The sequence below is a fragment of the Crocodylus siamensis genome, chromosome 4 (genome assembly GCF_052110815.1).
Source record: "Crocodylus siamensis isolate JL-2025a chromosome 4, ASM5211081v1, whole genome shotgun sequence".
Lineage (NCBI taxonomy): Eukaryota > Metazoa > Chordata > Crocodylia > Crocodylidae > Crocodylus > Crocodylus siamensis.
Window position 1 is genome coordinate 152131742 of NC_143398.1, and position 23673 is coordinate 152155414.

The following is a 23673-nucleotide window of genomic DNA, read 5'->3' on the forward strand; positions in this document are numbered from 1 at the left end:
AAGTTGAGGTGCATAGCTTGTAGAAGAGAACCATACATGGGCCATTGAAAGGGCTGAATAATCATAGGGGTTGTTGCTTCTTGGAACGTCCAAAGAAATCAAGTCCTGAAGCAGACCTTTTCTGATTTGGAGAGCTGAACTTGAGGCATTTAAAGGCCTAACTTTCAGAATTGCTGAATCACCGTTGCTTTCTTTGATGTTGGCTGGAACTGTAGGCACTAGCACCTCATAATATTGGGCCCAGCATGCCTCCATCTGAGATCTCCAAAACTGATTTTTCAGTAGCACTAAGCAGCGTGTGCTATGATGAACATAAGATCTACTTCTGTAGTCATTCAGCTTCCTGCCAATGGTTTTGGGGCATTAAAGGAGTTCAGACTTCAGTTTCTTTGCACCGAAATACCCTGTGTTTGTAGTTTTGATTGTTCCAAAATAACCTGCCCAACAACTCCCTGTGGGGCTTGGTAGGATCTGGGGAAGCTGAGGTTCTAAGCCCTACAGTAAGAGAAATCTTTTGGGGAATGTGAAAGATTGGTCATCCTTACTCCAGCAAAACCTATTTAACACATGAATGCAAGAAGCCTAGTTTTGTTGCCCAGACAACATTTGTCTAACCTCCCTTTCCAACCTTCTGGGATGACATTTGCTGCTGTGGCAGTGTGCAGTACTGCATGGCAGAGCAACTGTGCCAAGCAAGGAAATGCTTCTTATCCCAGTAGGAAGGCAAATCTGGGGGCACAAGCTGGACAACTGGCCACATTTGGAGACAACCTGGCTAACAAGGCCTCAACCTGATCTTAGCTTTCCAAGTGCTGAACCATGAAATAAGTTGCCATTGCACAAGCTGTAGAGCTGAAGAAGCAGTTCTACAGTGGGTGGTAGGAAAAAGGTTTGAGAACTGCATATGCCCACCTGCATCTTCATTAACTTCCTTTTGAACTCAGTTTATTTTCAATTGCTGTAAATCACTGTCTAAACTGTCTTGTCCTTTATTGAAATAGCCCTTCGTTTCGAAAGTCACGGATGTCAAGAGCGCAAAGCTTCCCTGACAACAGACAGGAGTTTTCAGGTATGTTCAGAACAGTATAAAAAGCATTTAGTTATAACCATTGAGAGGTTCTGACTCTTAGCATTTTAATCAAAGCTGCTAACTGTACAGGTGTCTTTCCACTTTTGTTGTTTACTCTTGTATGCTGGGTAGTTTATAAGAGAGTTTTCCCATCAACTTCAGAATTTGCCGCCTTTTCCCCTGAAGCCTGTTTGTAGTGGAATGCCCTGGCATTATAACTTGTGTACATTGTGTAAGGAGTCCTACTTTCTGCCTCTTCATGTCTGCTCCCAGATCGTGAAAATCAAATCTATGATAAAGCAGGGAAAGGTGGGACATACCCTCGACGTTACAATGTCTCCATGCAGCACAAAGACTACAATGATGGTAAGTGTTTTGCAGCCCTTCAGTTCCCAAATTGAAAAGGTTAGTGAGGTGGTAACTGTGTTGGAGATGGGTCAAAGCCTTTGGGTGAACCACTAGAGGGCTAAAATAACCCATGTATTTGGAGATCCTCATTGCACACTGCTTCCTCAAGTGCATAATTTGTTGTGATAGCTCATGACAGAATGTTATTTGTAGTATCGGGTTTTCCTACCAGTGCAGGTTTGGTATGTACCCTGCTATATATGATCCTTGCTTACTCTTTCCTTCCTCTCCAGGGATATCCATGCTGAACAGTTATTGCTGAATAACCACATTACCCACAGGCTGGGGCACTATAACCTGAAGAGACTTCTGCCCTGTGCATCTCCCCTGCTGGGCTGATCTGTAGACCAAACCTGGTCTGAACCACTAAGCTCTTTTAAAGTTTGCTTGCTTCAGTGCAACAGTAATGATTTAAAGAAATGGGTGTCTGCTAGTCAGGTGGCCTGCTGGATATCTGGCAAATTTTACAGTGATTAACTTGGTTTTGCCTGTGTATGCTGTGGAACTACCTTTTAATAAATGGGGCTGTTACCTAGCAAGTAATTTTCTTGTTTCTCTTGCTCCAATCTGGGTATTAACAAACCTTGGAGCTTACATGGCAGCTTGTGCACTGTAGATCTTCCTCTTTGCTTTAGAGAGTAAAAAGCTTGATGAGACTGCTGGAGAGCAGCACCCAAGAGGGACAACAGTAAGATGACTGCACCTCCCTTCTCCCTAAGCAGTAACCCTGGATTGGTGTTTCTGAGTGTCTTCAGTATGTTGGTGGGTTTCACGTAACATGTTCAGCTCCCTTTCTTTTTACCTAGGTCTCAGGCTTTGGTGATGCTCTTCTACTTATGCATAAATCATTTGGAAAAACCTAACTTTCTTCTCCTCCCCCTCCCTTCCTGCCCTGTTTAATCTCTTAAGGCCGGAGGACATTTCCCCGGATACGTCGTCACCAAGGGAATTTGTTCACATTGGTGCCATCAAGTCGCTCCCTGAGTACCAATGGGGAGAATCTGGGCTTGGCAGTGCAGTACTTGGACCCACGTGGGCGTCTGCGGAGCGCTGACAGCGAGAATGCCCTCTCGGTGCAGGAGAGGAACATCCCAACTAAATGTAAGTATCCTTGTGCCAAAACAGCCAATCGGGGCTGTGATTTGTTGGAGGAGGCAGTAGACCTAGATGAGCAGGAGAGGGAGAACTGTTGGAAATCAGTTCCATATGACTACCCAAGAGCTTTGCTAGAACAAACAGCTCCAGACCTGTGAAGCTGTAGGTTTTATATGGGCAATAGTTTTCTACCTTTTTCTCCAGTAGACCATTTCTAAGTACCATCAGAGACTGGTGCCCCTCCTGCTGTGTACCCTCTGCTTCTCACTTGTGGTAGGAAAAGTCAGTGAGAGTACAGGTAAAAAGGCATTTCCACCCTTGGAATACCAGGGTTGTCTTCTGCTTCCTAATATTCTAGTCATGCTGTTTAGCAAATTCCATGTCAGTCTGTGATTGACTGCAGAAGAGCAAATTAAGTGCCTGGCTATGACTGAAATAGCCAAGTAGTCACTAAATAAGAGCATGTATATAAAAATATTTGACAAGTCTCTAAAATGCCCTGTGCTATTTCACTGTTGGTGATCCATCACAACAAGGGTCTATTTTCAGGTTCCTACTGAGAGTTGCCTTTTCCTGTTTTAAAAAAAAAAAAGCATTAAAAATTCTGCCACAAGATAATATCTGAAGTCAGCTGACTCCAGGTGATACCCAGAAATTTCAGGCAGTCATTGAAGAGCTGCTTTTTAGTGGGTTTATCTGTCATGTTTAGAATGAAGCTTTTAGACTGATTAATTTGTTACCAGCTAAGAATGATTTTTTCTCTTACAGTTCCAAAATAGGAAGGTTTATTTTTATGTGAATGCTACGTATTTTGTATGGGAATGTTTTTCAGTTTGTTAAAAAAAAAAAACAAAGTCTATCCCTTTTAAAAGGAGTTGGTATTAAAATGTGAGAGCAAAGTATTAAATGTGAGAGCTTCAGAGAGTTGATATTCTGAAAGCTAATGCCATAATTAAGTCATCCAGCCAACCAGTCAGCCAATATAAAGTCATTTGATCAGCCTTGTCTCTTTAAAACATAGAGTCACAGTAGCAAAGCTAACTTTTTTCAGCCCCCCTGCATTCTTCTGTTGTCCAGGTGGTTGTACCACTTTTGTTTATGGTTTTATAACAAAAATGCTTTCATATGGACTCCAAGTACAGGGGCCCTGATGCTCCACTGTCTGCACGCACTCTGCATTTTTATTTGCAACAATGCATAGTGGAAGAAAAATATTGCATGTCCAATTTAGTAATGGGTTATTCCTACTTTGCAGTCTGCATTGGTGTAAATTAGGGGTGCACCGATAAAGATTTTTTGGGCCAATAGCGATAGCCAATTATTAACCAGCCATGTCAGTGGATGCTGATCTGATAGCCAGTTTTACAGGAATGTAGCCTGGCAGCTTGGAGTGCAGTCTCCTGCCGGTAAGTCTGTGGGGAAAAAGGATCGGGGGAGGAAATGTTCAGGCCCAGCCCAGCCTGCTCACTAGGAAGTCTGGCACAGCCCCTGGCTCCGAGCCCACAGCAGGCAGCCCATGCTTGCCCCGTGCACAAATGCAGGGTGCCACATGCCCCCCATGCCTCCCCCAGGGGTGCGTACAGCAGGGTCCCAGGGTCACATTCACCACCATGGATGGGCAGTGCCTGCCCCTGTCCATGTCCCACTCCCTCCTTCACCATGGGGCCTCAATCTGCCGTCTCTCCCCCATGTGTGTCCCTTCCCTCCCCACTGCTTATCAGCCAGATGCTGCTCTCCAAGCTGCCGGGCTGCATTCCTGGCCACATGCACACTGCAGCTGCACACAGCATTTATTGGTGACATTATCAGCTACACTGGCCAAAAAAAGCTGATTGCCAATAGTTAATTTTCCTTTTATCAGTGCCGATCCGATATGCCACTGATATATTGGTGCAGCTCTAGTGTAAATAACTAAAATGTGTAGTTCAGCAGGAAATTGTGCTTTATTATTAGAATCTCTGATGCAGAACTTCTTTATGCAATACAGTGGCCTCCTCTACTCTAGAATAATTAGGACTGATAAATGCCCACTGGTACAATCCTACCTATGGTAGCAATGGTGGAGTTTTTATCTGGAGCATGCAAGTGGTTTTATTGGTGTTATCTAGCACTATAGCAGTAGTTGATTAAAGGGCCTGCTCTCTGGTTATACAATAGCCTCCTGCTTTTCAGCATCCAATGGGAATTTATAATTCACTATTATAATTATAATTTCACTATTGTAGGCAGGCCTTATATTGACCTTCCCCCCCTCCCCAATTCCCCCCCCCAAAAAACTCTGTCTATTAAGTAGAGTTCTGATAAAAGACTTGTAAGAGCAGCAAAGCCTCTTCAAAGCTTTTCTACTCCAAGCATAGAGGGAGAAGCATAGCAAGAGTTACCCATCACTCTACTCTGCTGGTAGCAACTGCAGCAAAATTAGGAGTCTGACCTGTTTAATATCTGCCCCCAACACATACATATACCCCCTTTGGGAGTTGTGGCGATTTCTCTTCCTGAACAAAAGCCAAGTGGAGGAATGCTGCATGCTAAGGCAATCGAGCTCTGGGTGAAAAACAACTGCTGCGTTCCAAGGGGTATATTTCCTGATGGTGGAGTGAAGCTACACTAACAGTTCATTGAAACAGCTTAGTATTTTTACTTCTCAGTAGTAGGGCTTAGTGTTTGTACAGCACCCTGTGGTCCTCAAACAGCACTGTAAACAGGCAAATTATTATTGTATTTGTAGCTCCAAGTGCCCCAATAAACTGGCGACGAGGGAAACTCCTGGGACAGGGTGCCTTTGGTCGCGTGTACTTGTGCTACGATGTGGACACGGGCAGAGAGCTTGCAGCTAAGCAGGTCCAGTTTGACCCAGACAGTCCTGAAACAAGCAAGGTACCTGAAAGATAACTCTCTTCAGAGCTGCTGAATCTAACCATGCACACTTTGATACCTTGGAATGTACCTGTGTCTGTCTGAAAGCTAACACCTTTGCTGCCTCTGCTATGGCTTCAGGCTCCAGGGAGTTGTTTAATTATCTTTAGCTTGAAACTAAAATCAGTTTTCTTTCTCCTTTTTGGCTCTTTAACCCTAATTGGTTTGTTGTAGCCAAGTTACAGTCTTGGTTCTTGTGAATCCTGAGTTACTACCATGGCTCTTGTTAGACAAGTATGTGAGGGGGGGAAAAAAAATGTGGAAGCAATGGGGTTTTTTGCCATTCAAAGCTTTTTACAAAGTCCTGGCCATGGGCTGACCCTGGTAGATATGTGCTGGATTTGCCTACCATAGCAGGTGTCCATTGCTGGAAGTTTCTAAAGGTTTCTTACTCCAGTTCAGCTTGTTCAAAGGATAATGAACTTAGCAAAAAAAGATGACCAACCCATGCTGAAAACGTGGCGCTCTTGCTAATGTTAATTGACAGTCCATTTGGATCTGGGAACTGTAGGAAGGAGCAAGTAGGGGTTATGGAGTCTGTAAGTTTGCAAAAGAATAAATAACTTGCTGTCTTCTGCCCTGGAAGTTGAGCTTGAATTATTACTGAGAATTTTTTGCCAGTCTCTTGTTAATGTACAACTTTCCCAACTTACAGCAAGGGCATTTTGAGTTGGGAGGATTGATCCATAAAGACTGAATTGCTGTAATGAAAGGTTGCAGATTATTGCACCAAGCTAAATCCTGATGCTCGTGAGCCCTGCTTTTATACCAGGTCTCCTCCTGTAAATCACCAAGTAATGCAGAGAGTAAGGAGAACAGGGTAGAATGTACCATATTTACTCAAATCCAAGATTAAGTTTTCCCCTATTTAACATGGGAGGGAGGAGGGGGAGCCCCTCAGTTTTGATTTGAGTACAAGTGGCTGCTGTGACTCCAACTCCAGCCCCAACCTGGGCTCAGAGTCAAAGTTGGAGCTGCAGCTGCTGTGACTGGCCACCCCACTGCCATCTCCTGTCTTTCCCTCTATCTGCTGCTGCCCCTGCCCCTTCCAGCAGGGCTTGGCCCTGCTCCAGCCCAGGATGCATGGGCAACATGGCTTCTCTGCCCCCAACTTGGCCTGGCAACAGCTTTAGCCTGGGCTCTGGCTCCAAGGCCCAGCTGGAGCTACCTCTTCTGCAATAGCTGCTGCGGGGCTGGGATGAAGCTAGAAGAACTACATGGAGTGGGGCCAGAGCTGAAGCCAGAGGATGGGGGGGACAGGTACCAGTGGGTGCAGGTTTGGGTGGGGTGCAAGGGTCAGAGGGGGCAGGTGCAAGTGGTAGGGGAGACAGGCGGGAGGGGGGACCAGTGGGCAGGGCCTACACCACTTGACTCCCCCTACTGCCTGGCCCCCTGCCACTGCTTTCCCTGCTGCAGCAGTTGGTTGGGGAGAGTGGAATTTAAGAAAACTCTCCAATACTTAGATTCTATACATATAAAACTATAACAAATTTATAAATTTCCCATGTATAAATTCTAATTATTCTAGGGTCATCGTAAATTTGGAGTTGTCTTGGCTTTGGGTAAATGCATGGTATTTTGGAGGTGCCACAACCTCCAACCCTAAACCATGAGTAGCTCTCCATTAAGAGGCTTCTTTCTGGTTGCGTTTATCTGTGCAGTGGCCAGTTTCTTGCTCTTGCAAAGTTGTATCCTCTCCAGGATGGAAAAATATGAATCTGGTAGATTCCTGTGGTAAAAGTGACTGTGTGGGGTAGAAAAAACTGAATGGGTCTGAAGTAGTGGAGATGGTTCTCAGAGAATGGGCATTCTGCTTCTCCTGCAACCCAGTGGTGCCCTAGTGCTGTTCCTGTTCATTCTGTGCATTTGAAAAGAACCTGAGACCTTTCCTGTGTGCTAAACAACTCTAGGCCTAGACTTTTTTGGTTAGTCGTTCTGCTTTGTCTTGTGATTGCTTCATGTGAATGATTGCAGATGCTTTGGGTCTGATAAGAACAGCTTCCTTTCCTAAGCCTGAACTCAAGTAAAGCTCACTAGCATAAATCTGGGCAGGAAGTTAGTGACAGAAACGTAGATATTCCTTAGACTCCATAACCTTGGTCTCTAAAGGCATTTCTGTAGTAAAGTTATTGCAAGAGCTGTTTTATAAATATCTCAACGCTCCGGTGAGGATTATTCCCATGTTCTTGAAGGAGAAACAACTTTTCTCTACGTTCTTTGGCCAAATCCCTCCAGGAAGTCAATGCTGAGTTCAAGGCCAGGAGTTCCTGGTATTCAGCCCATTATGCAGCACTGCCCCTGGGTAAAGCCCCATTTATATATGTAGTACCTGGAGCCAGCTTAGAACAGAGCAAGCATTAACCAAGTATCATCTGGAACATGGGTCTCTCATGGGATCTGTCAGAGCTAAGGTGATCTGAGGATTGATTTACATTGAGGCGCAAACACTAGGTCAGATTGGTGCCATAAGTGAGGTTGTTGAAACCGGATGTTCCATAGGCACAGCTCCTTATCCACTATATTAACTTCTGCAGGAAGTGAGTGCTCTGGAGTGTGAGATCCAGCTCTTGAAGAACCTCCAGCATGAACGCATTGTTCAGTATTATGGCTGCCTGCGGGACCGAGCAGAAAAGACCTTGACCATCTTCATGGAATACATGCCTGGGGTAAGAGACTGCAGTAAGAACAAAGACTGCTTACTCTGACCATCCCACCCCTCTTTAAGCCCTCTCAGCTGTCTTCCTTTTTTGAACATGTCTGGTTCAGCCTTGATGTACTGTCACAGCTCTGCTCCTCTTTGTTTTATTTTCTGTATCACCCTAGTCTTAATTGCACACCTATCTTCATGGTCCCCATCTCCCCTGCCATGCTGTGCATGGTATACCCTACCTTACCTAAACTCTAAAGACATGACTTCCTTTTCTCCCTCCCCTATTAAATCCCTCTTACTTCATAGTCCCCAGTAAATCAGCCAGATAGTCTACAGAGAGAACTGTGGATCTATTGTACACCAAAAATATGATTTTTATATTTTAAGCCCCTTCACTGACTGCCTTCCTTCACTACATCTATTATTTGTACTCTTAGATGGAAGCTGTTCAGGACAGTGGCATTTTTTCCTCAGTGTCTGGAGGGCATCTAAAAAGTTAAGTGGTGCAGGAATACAGATAAGTTTTCAGGTTAGGAAGCACAGCAATGCCATGCACTTGGGTGGTCCTTGCTGTTTGTTAGTGTTGAGACCAGTTACTTTAGCTACTGAAGCCAGGCACAAACTCACATTATGGGGGTGACTGAATGAAATGGTTTTGGAGAATCTGGGAAATGTTTGGTGACTGTCAAAACCTGGACCCAGTTTCATGTGCTTTGGGAATGTATCTGTGAGAGATCAGATTGAGAACGTGGGGGTGGTAAGGAGTGAAACGTGGGATAGATTCTAGGTCTGTGCTAGTCAGCAGCGATCTGATCTGGCTTCAGATCCGGCCACTTTGGATGGCCGCAATCCAATCCAGAGCTCCAGACCGAGTCTCCGCCTCAATCCGGCCGAAGTAGCTTCAGAGCTGCTTCGGAGATCTGGCCTTAGGGTATAATGGGGAATCAATGAAATATCTATAACTCTGTTGTTTCTTGTCTGATATGGATGAAATTTTCAGGGATGGTAGCCTCTGCTGAGAGCATGAAGCCTGCCAAGCTTCAAGAATATCAGTGCAGAGGTTTGGGGGGAACTGTACCCCAAATTCTTGAAAGCCAAACTCATGCCATGGCTGTCACACCATGGGGGTGAAAACTGCAGGGGTGATAGGCAGGCTTTGTGGCCTTACTGAGGCCACAAAGCCTGCCAAGTTTCAAGAAAATTGGTGTAGGGGTTTGGGGGGAACTGCCCCTCAAGCTGCAGACAAGCCAAACTTGTGCCATAGGTGACACTGTGTGTGTTAAGGTGGAGCAGGGTGACAGCTGCAGGGATGGTGGCCCCCTGCTGTGGTGCCAGTCAGCTATGGAGGAGATTGGTGCAGGGGGGAGTCTGGGGCCCTGCACCCCTAGCTGCTGACAGACGAAATTCATGCCAAGACTGTGTCTGTCTTTGGGCAGTTGATTTGTCTGTATTGATTCCTTCCTTTCCCTAGCCTGGTTTTGTAGGTGCTAATTGATGCTTGTTAAGTGTTATGTAGTAGCTAGGGCCTGTGTATTGAGCTGGTCCCTGAGTAAATCATGATTGATTGATTGGTAACTGGGAACACAGTAGCTTGGCAGCCAGGCCTGCAGTAGTGTCTCCCCTCCTGGCCTCAAGCCAGAGACTGTCAGTCCCACAAGCACCCATGGCAGGAGTTTTGCTTGTCTGCAGCTTGAGGGGAAGTTGCCCCCAAACCTCTGCACTGATCTTTTTGAAACTTGGCAGGCTTTGTGACCTCAGTAAGAGCTACCAGCCCCACAGTTTTCACTGTGCTATGTTGTAACGCCTAGATGTGACATGAGTTTTGCTTTCAAGAATTTGGGGTGCTGTTCCTCCCAAACCCCTGCACCCATCTTCTTGAAACTTGGCAGGCTTCATCCTCTCTGCTGAGACTACCATCCCTGAAAATTTCATCCAAATCGGACAAAAAACAACAGTGTTATAGATATTTTATTGTTTTTCCATTATACCCTATGGTCAGATCTCCGAGGCGGCTCCAAAGCTCTTTGGAAGCTCCGAACCACTTTGGGAAGCCTAACAGGGCTAGCACTTCAACCCGGACATGCTGCTTCAGACCCCGAAGTGTCCGAAGCTTCTTTGGATCCAAAGCTCTGTCCGAAGCCTTGTACAGCCGTAATAGATTATTGTGGAATAGTGAATTTCAGGTGCCTGATGCCATGCCCCTCAAGTCCAAGGTCTGTCCTGACTCATGGTAAATTCCCTGGCTCATGTTGTATGTGTTTTGCTTCAAGAGGAACTTGCTGCATTTCCCTTGCATGCATTTGTCCGTGTGGCTGGATAGTTTCTTTTCTTACCTTAAATAACATGATGTTGCCAATAGCCCCTGACTCAAGATGTACCTGGAAAAAGGTGGGGGGGCAGTCTTCCTCAACCTCCTCTAATGTCGCTAAGCAAAGATGGTCTAAGAGCACAGTTTGAAGGCTGGTGTGCCTTATTCTGCTACTCAGCACCATCTGGAGAGAATGGGTTGCAGTATTGGATCCTGGTGATCTTGGGCATACCATTTAATCTATTATTTTCCCCACTACAGTAGAAGGTCGCTTACCTTCCTCATAGGGGCACAAAGAATTAATCAGTGTGGTAAAACACTGAGATCCTCAGAGAGTGCTCTTGTGTGGCTTCTAATTATGCTGTGAACACAGTTGGATAGCAAGTGGATGCCATGGGACCCATCGTTTGTTGCATCTATCTGCAAATCCTTTGTGTGTATGTTTTTGATGTAGGGTTCAGTGAAAGACCAGCTAAAGGCCTATGGTGCACTGACGGAAAACGTGACTCGAAAGTATACTCGCCAGATTCTCGAGGGAGTCTCATACCTTCATAGCAACATGATTGTGCATAGGGACATAAAGGGTAAGAGCAGCATGCGGTTTGCGTGTACACCATGTGCATGGAATTGTGAAGATGGAGGCCAAGAGTTCCTTATAAGCAACTGAATGGCATGGTTTGGGTTATTCAAAAAACCCGCAAAACCTTCTTCAGAGCCCCCAGCTGGTATGTAGCTTTTCTGTGAAGTGTTGTGTAGGGGCCATTACTGGCCAGGTATAGAAAGAGGAGAACTCTCCATGCTTTTCTGTACAGGAGCTGAGAAGATGGCACAGTAAGGATGATTCTTTTGAGAGTTGTAATCCTTAAAAGCCCCTATCCACGGCTCTCGATCAGTTTCTCTCACACCCCAGTAAAATGAGGCTCTGTTCCCCCTTCCTTTGCTACCTGCACACAGTTGCCTGTTTCGCTTCCTTATTAGTTTCTTCCTAGATTCCCCCCTGCCTGGCCAAATTGCCACCTCCCAGCGGATGGTTACCTAATGCTAAACCTGAAGCCAGTTACAGCATCTGACAGTTGTGTTTATTCCCTATTTGTTGTCCTTACCTGCCGTACCTTCCCCATTATCCTTCAGTGTTCTGCACATAGATCCCTGGGTTAGTCACAGTTTGTAAGCTGTCAGTCCCCCAGTATCTTCTCTGGAACACCAGGCTGTCAAAACACAGTTGTCTGTGATCCTGAACAGTGATAGGGCACATTCAGGGAGGAGACTGTAACCTCCTCGGCAGGTCTTTGAAATATATTTCTCGCATCACTCCCAGGCTAGTAGAGATGAGTACCCTCTGGGGTCTTGTCTACTTGCTCATATGAACATGTTCAGAGCGTCATCCATGCTAACAGGTTAGTTAATGGCTTCCCTATCCTTAGTGCCATATTTGTAATCTGCCTTCAGGAAAGTGGGTGGACCCCAGAGCTGTTCTGCCTTAGATTCCCTTACAGGATGGGGTTGGCCCATCCTTATGAGGTGCCTCAGGCAGGGTAGCATGGATCCTGTTATGAACCGAAAGGAAGAAGCACTTCTTACTCTGTACACATGAGTGTACATCTTTATAGTAAGCCATCCACTAAGACTGACTATTTCTGCCATTTCCCTGTGGCTGAAATAGGTAGGACCCTCAGCTGAGTTAGGCGAGTCTCATTTGTTCATTGCAAGAGTTCAGAGTGGCCTAATTAGTTCCATCTCCTAATTGCTGCTTTCTGGCCACAGATTGTTTGCCAAGCTAGCACCCAAGCAAGACCCTTGTCTGTGTACTGTCACCATTGACCAGCGGGCCCTTTATATGCTGCTCAAGCTATTTACAGAAGCTGTAACAATGAGAATGCCGACTCATCACTTCCCCCCCCTTCCTCATTTCCTTGTGTTTTTTCCCTGAAGTGGCAGCCATTAGTAAATGACTTGTTTGCAGCTTGCAGTGAAGAGATGGTGGCTTAGCAGGTCACCAAGCGCTTAATGGGGGGAAAGGTCCTGTCAAGGGATTTGGGCATTTCTGAGTCGGATGTGAGCTTCACAGATTGTATGGCAGCTGGATTGTGTGATAACAGTTGCCTCTATTCTTCTCCCTGTAGGAGCCAATATTCTCCGTGACTCTGCTGGGAATGTGAAGCTTGGGGACTTTGGGGCCAGCAAACGGTTGCAGACCATCTGTATGTCTGGAACAGGCATCCGTTCAGTTACGGGCACACCGTACTGGATGAGTCCAGAGGTGATCAGTGGAGAGGGCTATGGAAGGAAAGCAGATGTATGGTAAGCAGTTGCTGATGGCTTTACCTGCAGCTCTTCTGGGGTGCTGTGAGTGGTCTGTTAATAGAAGAGTCGCTAATTGTGGCATGAGTGCTACAAGAGATGCAAGCAAGCTGTGTGTGTGGTACATAACAGATCGGGGGTGAAACAGGCAGCACAGTGGCAGATGGCGTAGGGAGCAGAAAGCAAATCAGCAGATCAGGCAGGAAGCAGAAAATGGAGCAGCAAATTGGGCAGGGAAAGGGATTGGAGTGACACGCAAGGAGGGAAAAGAGCTTAATTTGTGGCACACCTACTAAAAAGATGGGCCCCCTCTGTGTTAATGCATCCGCTCTGCCTCTAGAACTGAATGCAGATTTAGCCTGGATCAGGAAAAAAATAAATTTGAAAATGTTTGGCCAGTTTCTCATCTCCAGAGACATGGTGCTGTGGCAGAGTGCAAAGCAAATACAGTATTTTCTCACATACAATATGTACCTTCCCCCAAAAATCAGCCCCTTATAATTGAGGGTGCTTGTTTTAAGCAGGGAAGTTGTTTTCTTCTTTGGAAAAGCAGCAAGCCTGCGGACACTGTGTGCCCTGCAGCTGCTAAGATTGCTGCTGAGGTGGCAGCGTCCTATGTTACCGTGTTCAGTCATAGCTATTATCTGAGCACTGTAGCTTGTCCCTGAGACAGCAAATGAGTTGCTGGTACCATCCTAATGAAGGTTGTGATGTGGAAACAGCATCTTATTTGGAGGAACTCTGCAGCAATTTTGGGCCTTTTCTTTTGACATTGAGTAAGTCCCCTTGGAAGCATAGAGTGTCCAGGAAATGTGGTATCTCAGTGAACGGTCTGGGTGAGGCAGTTGGCACCAGGAACTTGCTGAACACTCTGTATCCCCACAAGGACTTACGGTCAGGTCATATGGTTGTCCATGATGCTGGGGGGAAAAAAACTTATACATTCTGCCTTCAAAAAAAACCCAAGGTGTGTGCTTGGTTTTTTTTTTACTGAGAGGGGGAGGGGTGTCATGCAAGAAATATGGTATCACCTTAAGAAATCCTCCTACAAGACTGTAGACCTTGGAACACCAGCTTCTGCGCCCTATCCTACTGCAGACTGTGCTCCTTCAAGCTATTGCATCAAAGCTTGGGGCAGGAGGGAAAGATCTACATGTCTAATACCACATCTCATGATCTTTACTGTTAAACCTCCATCCTTCCCATGTTTCTTGCTGTGCCACATCTTAATTAGACTGAAATCTCCGTAGGTTAGGTACGTATATGCAATTTGTCTGTACGATGGTATACGTGATTAGCGCACTGTAAAGGTGAGGCGGGGAGAGATTTGGGTGTTTTAATGGAGGTGTAGAGAGGGGATGCCTAGGAGTCGAATACCATGGGAGACGCAGGTCAGAATTGAAGTGATTTGGCACGCACCGTTGGAAATTGTGGCCATGCTATGATTAGTGTGAGCCTGTAAACAATGCTTATTAAATATTGGAACTAACCATCTTGGATGGCAAAATATTGGACTGGGGTTTTTTTTTGTTGGCTGGGACTACAAACTAAAGTAAACATCACCACCAAAAGCTGCTCTTTGTATTCCTTTTCTAGAGAGAGGACTACAGTATTTTTCATGCAACTAATTAGTAAAAATGTAACTGAATTTTGTCCAGTACACAGAGGGTTAAGCATTGTGGTCTCTCCCAGTTTACAATCTCTGGGAGTATGGAGCACATGTACATCCCCCTGGATGGATGCAGTTGTGGATTTCCTCTAGCTGCAGACATGGGCCCATTCCCATCAAAGAGGCACTGCATTGGCTGGGCTCCAGCTTCTACAGTCCTGATCATTATTTTGGGGTCATAATTTTCCAACCCAATCTTAGTTCCAGAAAAGCTGTGCATGGACAAGAGACACAGAAACGTAATGAATCTAAGCCACCTGGCTTTCAGCCATCGCTACAGGCAGGCCTCTCCAATTTTCTTTTTTCCTAAATAGCAAAAAATGTGAGCTATTTGTTATTGCTGGAATAACTTGACATGAAAAACATTCCTGCTGTTTGCTGAATTTCTTAAAGAAACCGGATCTGTCTAAATGGTATAAATCAGTCTAAACAATAATATATCCTTGCTTGGTCTCAAGCAAACCCCAGCACCTCAGCACACATGGTTTGCATTTTCTGTACTCTCTTTGAGTAAGTCTTAGAAAGATGGCTGGAAACCAGTATGAAATTTTCTTGTTGGATTTTAAGGTTTGTCAAGAAATTTTTTCTTTCATACTACTTGGATTTAATTTCTTCCTTCCCCTTCCTGGGTGATTGGTATACACCATGTCTGTTCTTTGCAGTGCTGTTCAGATGAGGTTTCAGTTCACAGGCAGATGGGGAAATCTTGCCCCATTTAACAGAGGGGAGTGAATTGGGAAGGGCAGAGCTGCTCTGCGCTGACCCGCCCCTGGATTCCTCTGTGGTCATCAGCAGGTTACTTTAAACATCCTTATGCCTTTGTGTGGCAGCAGTGGATTTTGCTCATTTTCCTAAAGGCATTAAATCTGCCCTTGCTTTCAAAAGCTCGTTCAGTCATTGGCCAGCTTGAATAAAACCTAAGAAAGTTGGTTCCTGTCTGCTTCTGTTTTTCCATCTGTAAAATAGAAGTAATGATACCAATCACTTTTCTGCTGCATTTTGAAGTTTACTGATGACAAACATAGTATAAGAGTTCAGGTATAGCTTATTGAGCACTTGGGAATTTGGCTTTCAGAAAAGGGGGAGCTTTCCTACCACATGGGGATGTTGAAGGTATCAACTTTTTCTGCTCTGAAGGGTAACATTTGTCAAAATGGCCCAGTGGAATTCCTGGTCAGTACAAAACATCTCTTCTAGCTTGTGGCTTAGCAAAGTTTCCCCTCTGAGATCTGATGAATAAGCTAGGTGCTGTCCCACTTCCACACCATCTGTAATATTAGTTCAGAAGGTCAAATAATGACACCTTCAACAGCATCTCTGTCACCTGCTTTCCTTGATGGGTAGCATGGGCATTACGTACAGGCACAGTTCGGGCACAGCATTGTTGCAGGAATGATGCTTTACCATGCTGTAAGAGCCACACTGAAGCCTAGTTCTCTCCATCTGGAGCTTTGTTGTCTGTGCTGGGCTGGCAGCAGTAAAAACTGTCTCTCCCCAGCAGGTCTGGCACAGAATTCATGCAATTAATGGACTTGCAAGGATGAGGCCATTTCTTTAGTTTCCTTTCAGAGCAGAGCCCTATCCATACTACAAAGCCACACTCTATGCACTAAGCTTTACTGCATGAAACCCAGTCTCATGTGTTTTTCCCCTGTCTGCCTCTCCAGGAGCCTTGGCTGCACTGTCGTGGAAATGCTGACAGAGAAACCACCCTGGGCGGAGTATGAAGCCATGGCAGCCATTTTCAAGATTGCCACCCAGCCCACCAACCCCCAGCTCCCCTCTCACATATCAGAACATTGCCGAGACTTCCTAAAGCGAATCTTTGTGGATGCCAGGCACAGACCCTCAGCTGAAGAGCTGCTCAGACATCACTTTGCACAGCTCCTGTACTAAATTACTTCCCTTTTACAGTGTGGAGTTTGTGTCCCTGTCTGGTATAACCACAACTGCCCAATGTGGTGCTGCATCTTCAAAACGCCAACTCCTGCTGTCCTGTTCCTTTGGGTAGGTCAGTGCCAAGGAACCTGCAGTCTGCTCTTGTGTCCTGAAGTCTTTGTTGGACTGATGTTCTACCAATGGCTATGCAACACAGAGCTGTGTTTTTGTCTTTGTTCTCTTGATGTGAAGTTGCAATTGGCTGCATGTTTTCTTCAGGCACAAGCAGAGGGATCCAGGAAAGGTCCCATTGAATGTACATGGGCAGCAGAAATCTGGACTGAAGAAGCTACACTTTTCAGAGCAGACACGTGGACAGCCATCCCAGCTGGCTCTCCCCACAAGGGCTGTACAGTGTGGGCAACCCTGTTTTCTAGATTCCTAAGTTTTTCCAGGCTTCTCTAGTAGGATCCATCCAAGCCATGTGTCACTGAGCACACATTCTCTATATAATTATATATATTTTTCTTCTTAAGTATTCAGCATCTGAAGGTGTTCAGAAAATATTGATTTAAGAATATGTGAATAGTATTATTTTATAATGAACCCAAGGGATTTGCGGGGGTGGGGGGGCTTCTATCCAAATATCAGGATCATTGTCAAGAGGTTCCAGCAGAGCATGGTCTCTACACAGCCGAGAGTGGAGGACTCTGGTGCTGAGGTGGCAAGTCCAGTACTTGACTGCCAAAGAGCAGGATTAGCTTGTGTCCTCCAAACCAGCAAACCTGTGCTCCTGTTGTACTTCCTTGCAGCTCAACAAAAGTCTCGTGGAAGGGATTTCTGTAGAACAGCTTTCTACTGCACCGATCTTATGGTAAATTAGTTTTACCAAGCCCTTAAACCAAAGATGCATTAATCAGTGCCCAAACCTTACTTCAGGGAGGGGTTACCTACTTATATTAGGCCAGATTCATAGACAAGGAAAGTGGGTTGCCCTTTTTTTTACATGGGAAGAAATTGCTGGACACTAGTTCCCTGGGTGAAACCAAAAACAATCCGTCCATGTGTGGGGGTGTTTGTGAACATGTAAATATTCATTTAAGGCTTCCACAATGTTTCCAAAAAAAAAAAAAGATTTCCCCCACACTTGAGAAAGCTGAGCCATGTCTGTCAATGAGGCTAAAGGAAAGAGCCCTTTTTTCATGCCCGTGTTTCTGAAATTGACTTGAAAAATGGTATTGGTCCCCCAGAGATACAGGCATTGCATACTGCAGTCCTCTTGCTTTAAATATGTACAAAGCCTCTGATGTCTAAGTCTCTGGTGGCTTGCCACTCTCACCTGCTGCATTTTGACTGGTACACTAGAAATTCTGGTTGTAGTGATAGAGCACTGAAGTTATGAAGACTTTCTTAAAACATGACAACCTGCCATGAGTGTCCTTTTAAATAAAAGCAAAGCTTCCCCCCTCCCCATGTGATAAATTACCCCTCAGGATAATACAGCTGAACAATCTGAAGTGGTTTTCCTGGACCAGACTCAGAGCAATGTGTAAGTGATGAAAGCAGGTTTGTATTTTGCCAGATTTGCCTTCAGGCTTTCCTGCTTGAATACAAGAATGCACTTGTTTAGGTTACAAGCACTTCAGGGCAATTTGTTATGGAAAGGCCTTTCCATACCCTATTTAATTCCAATGGAAACACTCCTAGTAAGCCTCTCAAATCCTGGATTTTTGAGCCAATATCGCTTTAAAAAACATAAGCCCGGTCTCTTAGTTGCCTTGCACCTTGTCGTCATTTATACCAGGGCAAAATGAAGAGGGAACACTGTTGGTCTTTTGCGGGAAGTGCTTATGCCAGTTTTGCTCTGCTACACATTGACTTCCCAAGGTGCAGAGCAATGAAGACTTACTCACATGCATAATCTTAGTAGAAAGTAGACTGAGCTGTTTTTCCACTGGGGCTGATAGTATATTCCAAGCTTGTGATGTTATAACTTACAGCCAGCACTTAACTCCTGACACATACCAAAGATTAGAGCCCTTTTCTTTCCTCAATTTGACATGAAGGTGTGGCAGCAGTGAGGGGCAAGATGGGTGTCCTGACCTGACTTGGGCACCTTTAACCCTGACTTGTCCTCAGAAAAAGGATTCAGCTCTGCCACCATAGCCTTTACTCACTATCAAGCACATAGTTCTTTGGGAGACTTGGGGATGAGGAAGTGGTGTAAACTTTTGTTTCAATACAACTAAATCTTCAGGATCTGTTGTGGCTTTTACCTCATGCATAGCTATGGAAGACTGTCCTGGAGCAAAGAGTAACTTGGACTCATATGCCAGGTCTTTTACCCTGCTAAACACCCCCCACCCTCTCCCTGGCTATACTGAAATGTGCCTACTCTGTATACGCTTGTATTCCAGTTTTTATTAATGAGTCAATAGCAGTTGTACAGTGACGGGGTTCTGTCTGAGAACATGGTATGCCAGCTTGGATTTCTATATTCCAATTCTGTACCTGACCCAATGCCACCTCTTCAGCACAAGAACAAGCCAAAGCATTACTTGTCTGTCTGGAGATGCACTTTTATGAATGTAGTTTGTATCGCTCTTTTTTAGCTCTTTTTACCATCATGTAAACTTTGATGCCTCATACCTTTTTTATTTATATCGTAAAAGATCATATTTGATGATTTTTATATATATCGACTTGACTGTTATGGGGTGGGGTGGGGTTGGGGGGTGGGAATCAATTTCTGATGCCTTTATGAACTTAAAAAGGAAAAAAAAGCAGCTGGTTTTGCAAGAGAATTTGCCAATGGTTTATAAAGAGTAGTGCCAGCCCCAAATGCCACCTCTGTTTCCTTGCAGGCTCTGTCAGTCACTTGGATTTAATTCACTAAAAATCTAGATTCCTCGATTCATTAGTGGATTGAAGCCACTGGAATAAACTCAAGAATCCAGCTCTCAAATGAAGGCTTCTTTACACTACCTTAGCAGTGACCAGACTTTTTGAAGAGGGAATCCATTGCAATATGCTCACTGTTACGGTTAGTTTACATTGCTAGAGTTGTGTATATAAAAATAAAGTCTGGCCTAAAGTTAATCAGTGATGTCTGTCCCAAGTAACTTTGAAGGAAAAAGGGGCATTCCATGCCTGCTGAGCTCTGGGACCCTCCGGGGATCAAGACCGCATAAGTGAAGCACATTGTAATTTCTGAAGAATAATTTTGCACAGACAGATTTTGCCCCTGGGGCAAATCCCACTCTAGATTGTTAAAATGAAATGTCTGAAAAATTTCTGTTAGGAGACTGCTGAATGCCTTGCCTGTAAGTTCCTGATGATACATTTGATATCTTTTATTAGCACAACTAATAAAAGATATCAGATTTACCCAAAGAACCTTGTCTGCCTATGTCCTTAGACCAACACAGCTACAACTGTCACCCCGATGATACGTTTAGCAGTGTAGCAAACCAAGCTGATGGAGGTGGAGGTTCATCTCCCAGTGAGCTTGTGAGGAAACAAAGTGGCGTTTTGGTCTCGCTATGACGATTCTGTGCATTTCAGGTTGTTTGCTTGTTCTCCAGTTGACCTGAACAGTCTCTCCCAGTTGCTGTACGTTTTGGCAATTTGGGTGCTGTGTTTAAAAAAAAAAAAAAAGAATACTTGGGTTAAAGGTGGTTGTAGATCATGAAAGCAGCTCCCTTATTTTGCTATAAAGTGATCACAAAACAAATTGATCAAGGGGAAAATTGGTACCCACTCAAGTGCCACAGTCTTTCATTTGAGCTGGGATAGCCTGTGTTGCTTCAGGATATGCTGTACCAGGAAAAACTCAAGCATTCAGAGCTGTACAGCAGATAGAACTTGTTCCCACTGATGGATGCTTATTTACTGCATGCTCTTTTAGGAGAAGGTGTTTGTATCTAAGTAGGGGACTTTTCTGTGGCCACCACCCAGACACCTGCCCTTGGGAAAGAGAGGCTAAGCTGGGATTGTTCAGTGGAAACAAGATATCTAGTGAAGCTCAGTGGGATCTAAGCACCAAATTACTTCAGTCCCTTTGAAAGTCCTAACCTAGGTTAGGCAGAGAGTAGAGCAGGGTGGCTGCTACAGTACTGTTGGGTTTCTTCTCGGATGGCATCTTGTGAGGTAGGTTGTTGCCTGCTAAAGATCATGCCTTTTGAACCGGTTAGTCTCTAGGAGGTCACCGTGCCCTACCTTCTGCCTGATTATTTCACACCAACATGGATTACCCCATATATGTCCTCAGTTTGTACAAATCCTTAGCCTTGATTAAGAGCTGATCACACCAAGCGCTTCTGGAAGTCCCAGTTGGGAAGGGGAGACATGCCTGGGAAGCACTTCAGAGACTAAGGAAAAGATTCCAGAGTCGTAACATGATGATGGGGAGCAGGAAGAAACTATTTTAACCTGGGTTGTGCAGAAGACCTTGAACCAGTAGTTTATCTAATTATATATACCGACCGGGGGCTTGCAGTGCAAAGCCAGGCCAATGTATCGTTTTATTTACAATAAAATTATCATTTATATTAAAGTGTTTCTGCTGTCTAACCTGCATAGAATTCCTACAAGTAACCCAAATGGAAGTGGTGCCTTTGGTGAATGAGTAAAATGCTTCACGAGTGTTGGCCATGTGGCTGACCTTGTGCTTGAGGGAGTAGGCCCCCTGAGGACTTCCCTGAGAGGCAAAGGAAGAGACATCCTTCCTTGCAAAGCACTGAAAACAGGTGGCTTCTGAGGCCAGATGGATATGTGCCCTCTGGAAAAATCCATGCTATTGGACTTTGGGCTTGGGTTTAGCCCTTTCCTGTTCCCCTGTTCCTAAAAGCCTGGAAGAAGCAATGGGATGGGACTGGAGTTTGGAGAGTGACTGATGTGGCCCCCATCTTCATTGTACCCAAGGGCTTTCCAAATATGAAAAAAACAAATAACCTTTCTGGCTTTCAGGAGAACAGCTCGGTCAGTTTTATAGGACATTTGTGTGAGAATCTGACCTAAAAAATGCCAGATCCAAGCCTGTTTTGCATGTACATTATGCCCTTCTCTACTGTAGTAGTGAGCGCTGTAACCCAAGCCTGGCTGTCATCAAATTCCTATCTGCTGTAGTACCGGCTGCTTGTATCATGGTTGTAGTGGAAGATTGTTTGTGGATGCAAGTTCCTGGTTGGAGAGAGAGTGGATCCCTGAGGGGTTCAGACCGATTCCATTGAAAGCTCTGAAAACTAGGGCAGGTGTGACCTTGGCTAAAGAGAGACCGGGTGAAGACTGAATGCCAGGTCATGGTTACCTGTGCTACTTGGTAACTCAGTGGAAGCTCTTGGGGGAAGCAACCTAGAAAAGCCCAAATACATGGCATTTAGTGCAGTTTTAACCTATGAAGTAATCAGATGCGACCCATTCTAATCCAAGTATTAGGGCACAGTGGAGAGCTCCAGAATAGCTTTCTGTTTAATATGTATAACTGGCTTTTTTGAAAAGCAATCTGAAGAGGGGAACCAAGCTGTGGTTCTTCAGGCAAATGACAAAAATTGAGAGTGCAGCTTTCAAGCCCACAGCCTCCTACTGTGAGGAGGAATCTGCAGTCTCATTTGAGTATACTGGAAATGTAGGGATGAGACCTGTAAAGCTGACTGGGGATTTAGGCGCAAGTGCCATAGAGATCAGTGCATCTAATTTTCATCTATTCTGTCCTGGGAAAGGGCAGAAATAGTGTTTGCCAAACCCTCGGAAGCCTCTACTCAAACACCTAATCAAAATTGCTGGTGCTATCCTGTCTTTTCCTGCAGCTCCTTGTATTCTGCTCAGGCATCTTCAGTCACTTGAACAGAGGCTGGGATGCAAGTTTCTTCCTTGGAGACACTGGCTTCCCAAGCATGACCCCAGGCCCCGCTGTGGTTGACTTTTTCTCAAGCTACTCCCAGGGAGCACCTAGTTTCCATTTGAGTAAAATAGCAGTTTGCTGTTGCAAAGTGCAGCAGGATAAGAATAAATGGATTCACAGTCAGATCTAACAGAAAGCCTGAAGGATGAAACTCATATATGCCAAAAGTGCCATGCAGTCCCACAGCAGAGGAGAACCAGGCATCTAAAGCTGTTCCAGAGCAACCTGTCAGGCAACATGTGCTCTCTTAACCCTCATCAGGCAAGACAGCACCAGGAGTAAGGATCTGAGAGCATGGTGGTTCCTAGAGGACTTGACTGGAATACTGTTTTTGCCATTTCCAGGATCATATAGAGCCAGGGTGCCAAACATGGCCCATGGGCCAGATCTGGCCTGCAGAAACCTGTTATCTGGGCCTGGATACTGCCCCTAGGTATGAGTTGACCAGGACCAACCCCAAGGGCAGGGCCTGGAATGCACACCACATACAGCACCCATTCCAGCTGCTCTGAGAACTGTGACGTCCATCCCAGGTGCTCTGGGACATGATGCTTGCTCCAGCTAGTGCTGCTCGCAGGTGCTGCTTTCAGCACAGGTCCTGAGCCATCTGGAGCAGGTGCTGTGTGCAATGCAGTCCCAGAACAGCCCTTAGGGGCACCGAGTGCCACACGCAGCCGGGGACATGGTGTAATATAACCAGGGCAGGCGCTGTTACACATAGTACCTGCTCCAGCCAGTCTAGGATCTATGCTACATGCAGTGGCTGCTTTAGGATGTACACTGCATGCAGTGCAGATCCTGGAGCTTCCAAAGTAGGTGCCATGGGTGCTGGGCCCAGCATGGGGGCAGGGGGTCCAGGTTCTGCCGGCCCATTGGCTCAATCCTACCAATGGACCTGCCCCATGTTGCTCATCCAGCTTGTAGGGTCAGATGAGTTTGACACTACTGATACAGAGGAAAACTAGAGGCAGGCATGGCATAGGTGTGAGGTTGAGGGGAGATGAGAGGTGTGATCCCTAGTGCTACATGAAAAACTTAGCTCTGGGACAGCATCAGGTGTCTGGTTTCCTGGACTTGCAAATGGGAGAACCTGGAATCGCTTAGAGGCACAGCCAGTCTCCTCTGGTCTGCTGGGAAGAGGCTTCATCTGTTTCTGCCTTGACTCCACAGCTCCATTCTGTTTGGCCTAACGCATAGCACTGGCAGCTTTTTGCTATATTAGCCTGAGCTTCAAAATCTAGCATCATTGTCTCTGAGTTGACCTACAATGGCTTTATGATCATATACATTTGTCCCTTGCTTGCTGTTGTGCTCAGGGCTCTACAGAGGGAAGGAAACAATGAACTGTGGCTGGTGTTGGTTGAAGGCAACAGCAACAACTCAAAAAACACTAATAGAAGCATAACAGAAACACACATAAGAGACTGCCTTTGTGTGTGCTTGCCTGGTACTGGGAGTGCTGCTGCTTGTACAAGGT

The 23673-nt window shown here is 45.4% G+C and overlaps 1 protein-coding gene across 5 annotated transcripts in view; it reads left to right on the top strand.

Annotated features, from left to right (window-relative positions):
* MAP3K3 (mitogen-activated protein kinase kinase kinase 3) overlaps nt 1-20850 on the top strand; it is a 66003-nt gene extending 45153 nt beyond the window's left edge. For all 5 annotated transcript variants that reach the window (XM_090044171.1, XM_090044172.1, XM_090044173.1 and 2 more), the window contains 8 exons: nt 1002-1069; nt 1343-1435; nt 2387-2578; nt 5301-5449; nt 8023-8154; nt 10901-11030; nt 12570-12747; nt 16084-20850. In XM_090044171.1, coding sequence (XP_089900297.1) covers nt 1002-1069; nt 1343-1435; nt 2387-2578; nt 5301-5449; nt 8023-8154; nt 10901-11030; nt 12570-12747; nt 16084-16312 — 1171 coding nt within the window. In that variant the 3' untranslated portion in view covers nt 16313-20850. The remainder of the gene's footprint in view (nt 1-1001; nt 1070-1342; nt 1436-2386; nt 2579-5300; nt 5450-8022; nt 8155-10900; nt 11031-12569; nt 12748-16083) is intronic.
* Nucleotides 20851-23673: the final 2823 nt, after the last annotated feature.